This window comes from Penaeus japonicus, unplaced genomic scaffold (genome assembly GCF_977035675.1).
Source record: "Penaeus japonicus unplaced genomic scaffold, GWHDUDI00000001_assembly GWHDUDI00000005, whole genome shotgun sequence".
NCBI lineage: Eukaryota > Metazoa > Arthropoda > Malacostraca > Decapoda > Penaeidae > Penaeus > Penaeus japonicus.
Window position 1 is genome coordinate 29,307,049 of NW_028234407.1, and position 10,000 is coordinate 29,317,048.

Genomic DNA, 10,000 nt, shown 5'->3' on the forward strand with positions numbered 1-10,000 from the left:
ATCCATTTTTTTTCTCTTTTCTTCCGTTTAGCAAGATTTGTTTTCTCTTTCCCTCTTTATGTTTGTATTTTTTCCCTCGTTTTGTACTTCTCCTCCTCTTCCTCCTGTCTTCCTCTCCTCCCCTTCCTCCTCCTCTCCCTACTCCTCCTCCTCCTCCTCCTCCTTCTCTTCCTCCTCCTCCTCCTCCTCCTCCTCCTCCTCTTCTTCTTCCTCCTTCTCACCCCCCTCCCCATCCTCCTCCTCTTCCTCCCCATCCACCTCCTCCTCTTCCTCCTCTTCCTCTTCCTGCTCTTCGTCCTCTTTTCTCTCCCACCGTTTCTTTCTTCTCCTTCTTTTTCAGCTTCTTCTTCGTAATTTCCGTGTTCCCCTCTCTCTCTCTCTCTCTCTCTCTCTCTTCCTCCCTCTTCCTCCTCTCATCTCCCTCTCAGATTCTCCACCCTCTCTCTCATCTCTCTCCTCTCAATCTCTCTCTCTCTCTCTTTCTCTTCGCTTGCTCTCTCGCTCTCTTCAGCTCCTTCTCCTCTCTCTCTCTCTCTCTCTCTCTCTCTCTCTCTCTCTCTCTCTCTCTCTCTCTCTCTCTCTCTCTCTCTCTCTCTCTCTCTTCATGACGAGGCAACGTGCCCCTGCTGCCTCGCCCCTGTTACCGCCCCTTCGTCTACCTCGTCTTCAGGTAGTGGGCGGGTTTGGGAGGTGTGGGTGGGAGGGGAGCCAGGGTGGGGGAGAGGAGGGTGGCTACTGTTCTTTTTTTAGGGGGTGGGTGGGGGAGAGGGGGGTCTATGATAATGGTTCAAGTTGATGTTTTTTTTTTCTCTCACGCTTTATCTTCCGGTCTTTTTTGTGTCTTTGGTTGCTGGGTTATCTCTTTATCGTTCTATCTCTGTCTTTCTCTGTCGTTCTTTGTTATTTTCTGACGATTTTTTTTTTTCTCTCTCTCTCTATCGCTTTCTGTATGTATTTCTTTATGTCTCTCTTTCTTTCTTTCTTCCTTTCTCTCCGCCACCGCTTTCTGCTCCTCTTCATCTTTCTTTCCCTCACTCTCTCCTCTCCCTGTCCCTCTCCCGCCCCCTCTCCCCTTTCTCGCCCCCCCCCCCCGCCTTCTGTCTCTCTTCAGCCGCTCCCCGATCTATGCAAATTCGTTGTCGCAAATCCGAAACAATCAAGATGGCCGCCGTTGTTAACTCTCTCCCGCGCGCCCCCTTGTCGTTGGCGCGTCGCGTTGTCTGTCCGTCAGTCAGTCTTGTCTCTCTTTCTCTATCTATCTATATTTATCTATATATGTCTATATGTATTTATTTATTTATCTCCATACTTGTATACATACATACACACACACACACACACACACACACACACACACACACACACACACACACACACACACACATATATATATATATATATATATATATATATATATATATATATATATATATATGTATATATACATACATATGTATAAATACACGCATACATCTGTGTCTCTGTTTATATATTTATCAGTGTTATTGTCCTCATATCATATTTTTGTTCTTCATTTTTCTCGTTTGTTGTCTTATGTTCTAGTTATCTTTTTTTTCCCATTATATTTACGTCATTATCTTTTGCCCTTGATTTTTTTTTTCTCATTTTTTTTTCTCTCGAATTCTGTTGGGTTTGACATTTTCTTGAGATAAGTATTTGGTTTATTTATCAGGTCTTTTGAGCGAGTGTTGTGTGACTATCTATGTGACTTCCTTTTCAATCTCCCGCCATTTTTTGTCTTCTCTCTCTCTCTCTCTCTCTCTCTCTCTCTCTCTCTCTCTCTCTCTCTCTCTCTCTCTCTCTCTCTCTCTCTCTCTCTTTCTCTCTCTCTCTCTCTCTCTCTCGCTCGCTCTCTCTCGCTCTCTCTCGCTCTCTCTCTCTACCCTTCTTCTTTATCTGTCCCCTTTCTACCTTTGGTTCCGCAGAATATCTCCCCTCGTCCGGTCTCCACCCCTCTCTCCTTCCCCTCGCCCGGGCTCCCCTTCTTCCCTCCCCTCCCCTACCATTCCCCCCTCCCTTACCCTTCTCTCTCTCCCTCCCTCTCTTCGTCCGAGTTCCCCTCCCCTACCATCCCTCTTCTCTTACCCTTCTCTCTCCTTTACCCTCCCCTTCTCCATCCCTCCCTCCCTCCCTCCCTTCCCCCCCTAACCCGTACCCTCCCCTTCCATATCCCTCCATGCCCAACCCCTATCCCCTCATCTGTCCCCCATTTCCCCTCCCACCCCTCCCCCTTTCCTTCTATCGCCTCATCCCGCCTCCCCCTCCCCCCTCCCCCCTCCCCCCTCAGTATGGGCAGTAGCCCCTCCCTCCCCCAAGTGATAACATTCACAGTTAATGGCATCCTTTTGATCTTCCCACTTTCTTTTTGGCATTTCCCATTTTCTGTTGGCATTTCCCATTTTCTGTTGGCACTATCGTGTTATGATTTTCTATTTCCCGCCCCGTGTTATCTTGGCCGCTTATCGCGATGTTATCAGCGCTCCCCTCTTCCTCGTCCCGGCCGCTCGGGGGAGACCCAATAATGGAAGGCGGGAAATTACCATTCTCTCGTGATCTCCTGTTCTATCTGCCGGGCCAGCGCTCCCGCCGCCTCCGCCGCCGCCGCCGCTCTGCCGTCGCCGCCGACAGGAGATGCACACACATACACACACAGATGCACATACATACGTAGGTGGGGCCATACACACGCTCGTAGTATGTCTATGGATATACACATACATAGATAAACACATGGAGTCACACACACACACACACACACACACACACACACACACACACACACACACACACACACACACACACACACACACACACACACACACACACACACACTCGCGAGTCTCCCCTCTTCCTCGCCTCCCCCCCCCCCCCTGCCATCCTCTGATAACCGGCGAGGGGTCACTTTGGTTGTTAGTGAGTTGCTCTTGACCTTAGAATTGTTTGCAACTTGTTTTGTGGAGAGACAGATTGTTTGCGGTTCGATTTGTTGAATTATGAGTTTGCTTTTTGTTCTGTTTTAGTTGTTATTGTGAAGGTCTGATTTTTTTTTCTTTTTGGCTGTCGCTGCCATATTTTGTTATTCGAAATAGTCTTCCATTTGTTCATCCACTCATTAACTCAGGCAAACTCACTCATTTACTCACTTACTCATTAACTCTCTCTCATTCTCTCTCTCTCTCTCTCTCTCTCTCTCTCTCTCTCTCTCTCTCTCTCTCTCTCTCTCTCTCTCTCTCTCTCTCTCTCTCTCTCTCTCTCTCTCTCTCTCTCTCTCTCTCTCTCTCTCTCTCTCTCTCTCTCTCTTTCTTTCTTTCTTTCTTTCTCTCTCTCACTCACACACTCGCTCGCTCGCTCGCTTACTCACGCCTCGAGCCATGCCGTTGCGAACAACAGATACGAGCGAAACGTTCTTTTTCCTTTAGTCACTTCCGCTACTGAAACGTTTTTTTGACGATGCGATTTTGTGTTTCACTTCCTTTGTGATTTTCTTTTGTTTCTTGTCTTTCTGTTGTTGTTGTTTTTTTCTGTCTCTCAAATTTGTTCCATTTATGTCTTTATATATGTATCTATATTTATATATTATTGGTTTCTCTCTCTATCTTTTATTTCTGCCTGTCGTTATATATTTTATTTGTTTATTTTTTTTTATTTATCTTTCGATCTATTTATATCTGTATCCCAATCTCTTATCTATCCTTTCCCTCTCTATCTCCCTCCATCTATCTGTCCCTCCATCTACATCCCTCCCTCTTTTCCATCACTCCCTCGCTCTGTATCTCTTTATCACGCGCTCTTATCTATGTGCCTATCTTTCATCTCCCTTCTTTCCTGTGTCTCTGTTTATCTCCTTCTCCAACTCCCCTCTCTCCTTCCATCTTTTCCTTTCTTACTCTTCGCTCTCCTTCCCTCTCTGTCCCTCCCCGTTCTTCCTTCCTCTCTATCTTCCTCCTTCCCTCCCTCCCTCCCTCTCTTCCTCCTTCACACCCTCCCTCTTAACTCTCCCTCCCTTGTATCCCTCCCCTTCAATAATCCCTCCCCCCTTCCAACTCTTCCTTCCTCCCTCCCTCCCTCCCAACTCTCCCTCCCCTTCATCAATCCCTCCCTCCCTCCCTCCCTCCCTCCCTCCCTCGTGTACGGTAGCCGAGCGGACAAGGAATCTCACGACGAGGTATTTTCCGCGATAATGAGGCAACAAGATCTGCAGCGAACCAAGTGTGACGCAACGATTCAATTTCCGCGAGCATCAGAATCTGTCAAAAAGAACGACTTCGCAAATTTTCTGTGAAGGCAAACTCGTTCGTTACCTGCTGTGCGTAAAGAGAGTGATGGTAATTATCTGCTGCTCTTACGATGATTATCTGCAATGCAAATGATGATGAGGATGATTGTAATGAGGATAATGATGAATAAAAGGGGGATGAAGGTAATGATTGTAATTTTAATCATGGTAATAGTTGTAATGGTGATGGTTATGGTAATAGTAAAAAAAAATATAATTATGATTATAACAAACCTGATCATAATAATATTGATGATTATGATAAAAAATAATAATCATGATAGTAATAGTAATAACATCACAATGAGAAAAGTCATACAATAGTATCCATTGATATTAATATCCCCGTCGATAAAGCCGTTCTGTAAAACTGTTGAGAGAGGATTTGCTACAAGGATACCTCACGAGGCACGCTCCACATCCCAGACGCTCCCACAGGACGAGCGGGATTTTGGATTTTGTAGAAAGTTGTTGGTGTTTTAACTTTCTTGATGTGTTTGTTTGTATTACATCGTTTCTCTTCTTTAATTCTGGCTCTCGCTCTCTTTCTCCTTCCCTCCCTCCTACCCTTTCTCACTCACTCTCTCCTTTCGTTAGTCTCTCTGTCTTCTATAGTTCCTTCTCTTTATCTCTCTTCTCCCTTCTACAGCTGACCCCTCCCCCCTCCCCCTTACCCCATTCAATCATCCCCAACAAGTGTGGAGACGAAGAAAGTAGGAGTAGCAACAAGCAGCGAGGGAGGGGGAGGGAGGAAGGGAAGTGCGCGAGGCGATAAAAATACTTGAGTTACCCCTGCCTGAAGCCGACGGAGGGTTCCCAGCCCAGCCCCCTTTTCTGGCCCCGCTGCTCTCCTCCCTCCTCCCTCTCTCCTCCCCTCCTCCGCTTTCCTCCTCCCTCCTCACTCCTCACTCGGTCCCAGATGTTGTAGCCGCGCCACTCCCCCACTACACGTCGTGGCGTCTACATCGCCTCCACGCACGCTCTCGCTCCCGCTCGGTCTGCCAGTCCTCGCTCGCGAACGAGAAAGAGATCGCCTACACACGCGCTCGGATCACTAAGTGTCGCTTTCCTGTGTGCTCGTGTTTCCCTTTTTTATCGTCTTTTATCAGTTTATTAATATCCGTGTCTATGGCTTATGGAGTCGTAGTTGCGAGAGCGTGTTCGAGTTTCGTTTGTGGTGTGAAGTGATACGATACAGACTCCCTTTAGACGTACATCTCTCAGCAAGCTGGAGACCGCAGAGATGGTACTCCTACGGTGCTCTGCGAGTCGATGGAACGACGTAGGTAAGTGATCATCATAATTTAAAGGACAGTAGTGATGCCGATTAGTGATGTGTGTGCGTCTCAGCGAAAGGAAATCGCTGTGTGTGTTGTGTGGTGGTGTCGGGCGGAGAGTCTGCATTATTCCACGGACTTTCCCCGCGCTGAAACGTTCACTCAAGACGGAGCGAGTGAGAACTGAAACTCGGTGGCTTTGTTTTGTGTCTTGATTTCGGGGTGTTGGAAACCTCTCCCCGCGCGATATTATGCTTAAGTTTGTTTTCATTTCAAGATGTGAAATTGTTGTGTTGAAGTGTGTGATAAAGTGACTTTTTTTTGTTGTTGTCGTTCGGTTTGGCGGAGTCTCTGTTCTGTGTTCGAGATACACTCGGTGACCCTGACACTGTTTCTCTCTCTCTCTATCTCTATCTTTATCTTTATCTCTCTCACTATTTCTGTCTATTTTTCTCGTTCTCATGTTCCTCCACTCACTCATATTCATTTAGTCCTCCTTTCCTTCCCCTCACCCTCTCCCTTACTGTGTATCTGTCCATTTTTCCCTCGCTGTCTGTCCATCTCATCGAATGCCCATGTGTGTGTGAATGATAAGCGAGAGAGAGAGAGAGAGAGAGAGAGAGAGAGAGAGAGAGAGAGAGAGAGAGAGAGAGAGAGAGAGAGAGAGAGAGAGAGAGAGAGAGAGAGAGAGAGAGGAAGATATGAGAGTCGGAAAAACACACACACAGACAACGAGACAAGGAGTAAGCCTAAAAACAAATATATGTACATAAATACACTAGCTCGTCACCTCATGTCTCCCCCTCCTCCCCTTCCCTGCTTCCCCCTCCTCCTCCCCCCTTCCCTTTTATCCCCTCCACCAGCCCCCCCCCTAACCGCCGCTGCCACCTCCTCATCTCCCGTTATCGGCGCCTTCCATCTCCCTCCGCTATCGGCCTCTCCCATCTCCCCGCCTTATCGCCTTCTCTCATCTCCCGGGCGATATCTCTTGTCTCCATCTCCACCAGCTCTGGACGGATTACGCAAAAAAAGGGAAAAGAATAAAAAAAGGGGGGAGGGAGAAGAGAGAGAGAGAGAGAGAGAGAGAGAGAGAGAGAGAGAGAGAGAGAGAGAGAGAGAGAGAGAGAGAGAGAGAAAGAGTTGCAAATGGACAGCCCAACCTCTTAGTAACTAGGGTGGTGATGGAGGAGGGGAGGGGGGGAGAGGGGGGTTGAAGGGTTTAGAAGGTGGGGGTGGGGGCTGGGGAGGGGAGGGGTTGTGTGAGATAATAGGGTGATGTTAAGGGATGGGTGATGTATATCCACTCTCGGGGTTGATGTGGGTGAGTGTGTGTTTATAGTTGTCTGAATATGTGCGTGCATATGTGTGTTGGTAGATATTTGTGTGTGTTTGTTTTTATGTGTGTCGATATATGTGTGTGTGAGGTTGTGTGTGTGTTTTGATTATTGTCTGAATGTTTTTGTGTGTTTGATATACAAAAAAATATGCTTGCATATTGATTCCGAAACATATCAAAGGGTAAGTGATGACGGAAATGATAACTGTAATGCTTACGCTGGCTCTTAACGTAGATTCCGCCTCTCCCTCTCCCCTTTCTCATTCCCTCTCCTTGCCTTTCCCTCCTCTACGCTCTTCTTCTCTCTCTTCTTTCTTTACTCTTTCCCTCTCCCCTCTCCGTCTCTCTTGCGCTCCTTCCCTCCCTCCCTCCCCCATCCCATCTTCCCTCCTTCCCTCCCTCCCTCCCCCATCCTATCTTCCCTCCTTCCCTCCTTCCCTCCCTCCTTCCCTCCCTCCCTCCCTCCCTCCTTCCCTCCCTCCCTCGCTCCCAACCTCCATTGAATCATAACACATTTGTGATGAAGCGATTATCACCACACACTTAGAACAGTCAGAAAAAAATAATAAAAAATAAATAAATGTGGGAATGGGCCTAGGATGGGGATGGGAGGGATATAGGGGGGTAGGGGGGACTTGAAGGGGGAGGGGAAGGATCGATAACAGGTGTGATGCGAAGGGGATTGAAAGGGGGGGTTGTGTGGTGAAGGGGGGGTGTTATAGTGAGGTGTTCGATGAAAGTTTCGGAAATAGGTGAGCTGTAAAGATTTTTTTTAAATATATTGATGATTTTTAGTGTGTTTTATAAAGAGTTTGTGATGAAACTTGAAGTGTGATGATACTTGAAGAATGAAGGATGAAGAGTTGATGTATGATGAAGAGTTATGTGTGGGAGTTGATGTTGGTTGGTGTGGTAAAGGGAAGTTATGGTGTGGTGATAGTGATTCGCCGATAATGATAGTGCTAGACGGTTCCAAGTGATGGTGAGGGATGGTGAGTGATGGTGTGATGGGTTGGTGATTGTGCGCTAATGAATGCAGACGTCAAGGTAGATAAGACGAACCACGTGCACGACCAAGATAGCGGGCTTGTCTTCCCTCGCTGGCTTCGCTCTCTCTCCTCTCTCTCCTCTCTCTCCTCTCTCTCTCTCCTCTCTCTCCTCTCTCTCCTCTCTCTCTCTCTCTCTCTCTCTCTCTCTCTCTCTCTCTCTCTCTCTCTCTCTCTCTCTCTCCTCTCCTCTCTCTCTCCTCTCCTCTCTCCTCTCTCTGTCCTCTCCCTCTCTCTCTCTCTCTCTCTCTCTCTCTCTCTCTCTCTCTCTCTCTCTCTCTCTCTCTCTCTCTCTCTCTCTCTCTCTCTCTCGATCACTCTTACACACTTACTCACTCACTCACTCACTCACATACACTCACTCACTTCGTGTGTGTGTGTTACATGTGCACCTGCTTTTTTCTTCGTGGTCTCGTACAGAATGCATGGTGCTCTATTTTCGACCGGTTTATCTCTCCTGCTCTGTGATGATAATGACGTTGAGATAAACCTGCATGATAATGCCAATGAAACTAATATCTGGGAGGAAAATGCTTTCGATATGATAACCAGAATAGAGTGATATTATAATCAACTGGAGATTAGAAGGTGGAGGAAGGGGGAGAGAGAGAGGGAGAGAGAGAGAGAGAGAGAGAGAGAGAGAGAGAGAGAGAGAGAGAGAGAGAGAGAGAGAGAGAGAGAGAGAGAGAGAGAGAGAGGGGGGGGGGAAGAGACATAGAAAGAAAGAAACGAAAAGAGAAAGTGTGAGAGAGAGAGAATGGGGAGAAGGAGGAAAAGAAGATAATTAAAAGAATGATGTTAACGATAAGAACAGAAGGAAAAAGTAAAAAGGGAGGTGCTGTCAAGAGAGCCGTGGCTGTCTGGTGTTGCATCCTTTTGCTATGCCCAGGAAATGTTAATTATAATGATTAAATGTTAATTGCAATGATTGTGCGTGATTGTATTAGCAGCGGCTTTATCTGAATCGCTATCGCCCAGCCGCTATCTCGGGCTGGAGTGATAATCATAACAAGGATGCGGTAATTGCTATGATCAACTAAGCGACCTCGAGCGCCGTAAAAAAGGAAGATAGGAGGGGAGGGAGAGAGGGGGGGGGGAGAAGAGAGACAGAGAGAAAAGCAGAGAGAGAGAGAGAGAGAGAAGCAAGACAGACAGACAGAGAAAAAGAAAATAGAGAATAAACGCGAATAAACATAAACAAAGATAAGGGTAGAAATAGAAAGAAAGTGACAAGGGGAGGCAGATTCATAATGATAATGAGCTCCACACTATAGACGGAGAGAGGAGGGAGGATGCGAGGTAAATATATGCCTTGTCTTGGTCGACAGACAAATAACACCATCGGGTCACGGGGGATTCGAACGGGAAGAGATTATTATATTTCTTTATTCTGACATGGACACTGATTGGCAATTATATGCGAAAGAGAAGGGGAGAGGGTGGAGGAATGCCGGGGGGAGAAGGGTAGTGAGAAAGAAAAGGAATGGGGAGGGAGGGAGGAGAGAGAGAGAGAGAGAGAGAGAGAGAGAGAGAGAGAGAGAGAGAGAGAGAGAGAGAGAGAGAGAGAGAGAGAGAGAGAGAGAGAGAGAGAGAGAGAGAGAGAGAGAGAGAGAGAGAGAGAGAGAGAGAGAGAGAGAGAGAGAAGGGTGAGTGGGAAGAGAGGAAAGTATTAAAGCAGTGTTACCAACCATCTTCGCGCGTGAGAATCACTTGATGATCGGTCTCTTGCCATCATAATTGACGAAAAACTATTGCCAGAAACCTGAGATTGGAAGAGCGGTCGGCAGGCTAGTTTCCCACTCTTTTTTTATTTCTTCGTCTGCTCTCTCCCTCCTTCTCTTTTTCTCTATCTCTTTCCCTCTTCCCCTCTTCCTTTCCTTCTCCCTCTCCCTCTCTCCACCCCCCCTCTACCTCTTCCTCTGCCTCTTCCTCTCCTTCCCTCTCCCTTCCTCCCTCCCTCCCCCCTGATTTTTCTCAAATTCTACCCACACCCCTCTCCCCTCCCTTCCCCTCTCCTTCCCTCCCTTCTCCCCTTCCCTTCCTC

The 10,000-nt window shown here is 47.3% G+C and overlaps 1 protein-coding gene across 2 annotated transcripts in view; it reads left to right on the forward strand.

The window, feature by feature from the left end:
- The window catches only part of ush (Zinc finger protein ush), a 543,669-nt gene that overhangs the window by 501,786 nt on the left and 31,883 nt on the right, over positions 1-10,000 (forward strand). Inside the window, exon 1 of one of the 2 annotated variants that reach the window (XM_043008743.2) lies at positions 5,225-5,583. The exons of the other annotated variant lie outside the window; for it this stretch is intronic. Coding sequence (XP_042864677.2) covers positions 5,541-5,583 — 43 coding nt within the window. The 5' untranslated portion in view covers positions 5,225-5,540. Of the gene's footprint in view, positions 1-5,224; positions 5,584-10,000 lie in introns of those variants that run through there. 2 annotated transcript variants of the gene reach the window in all.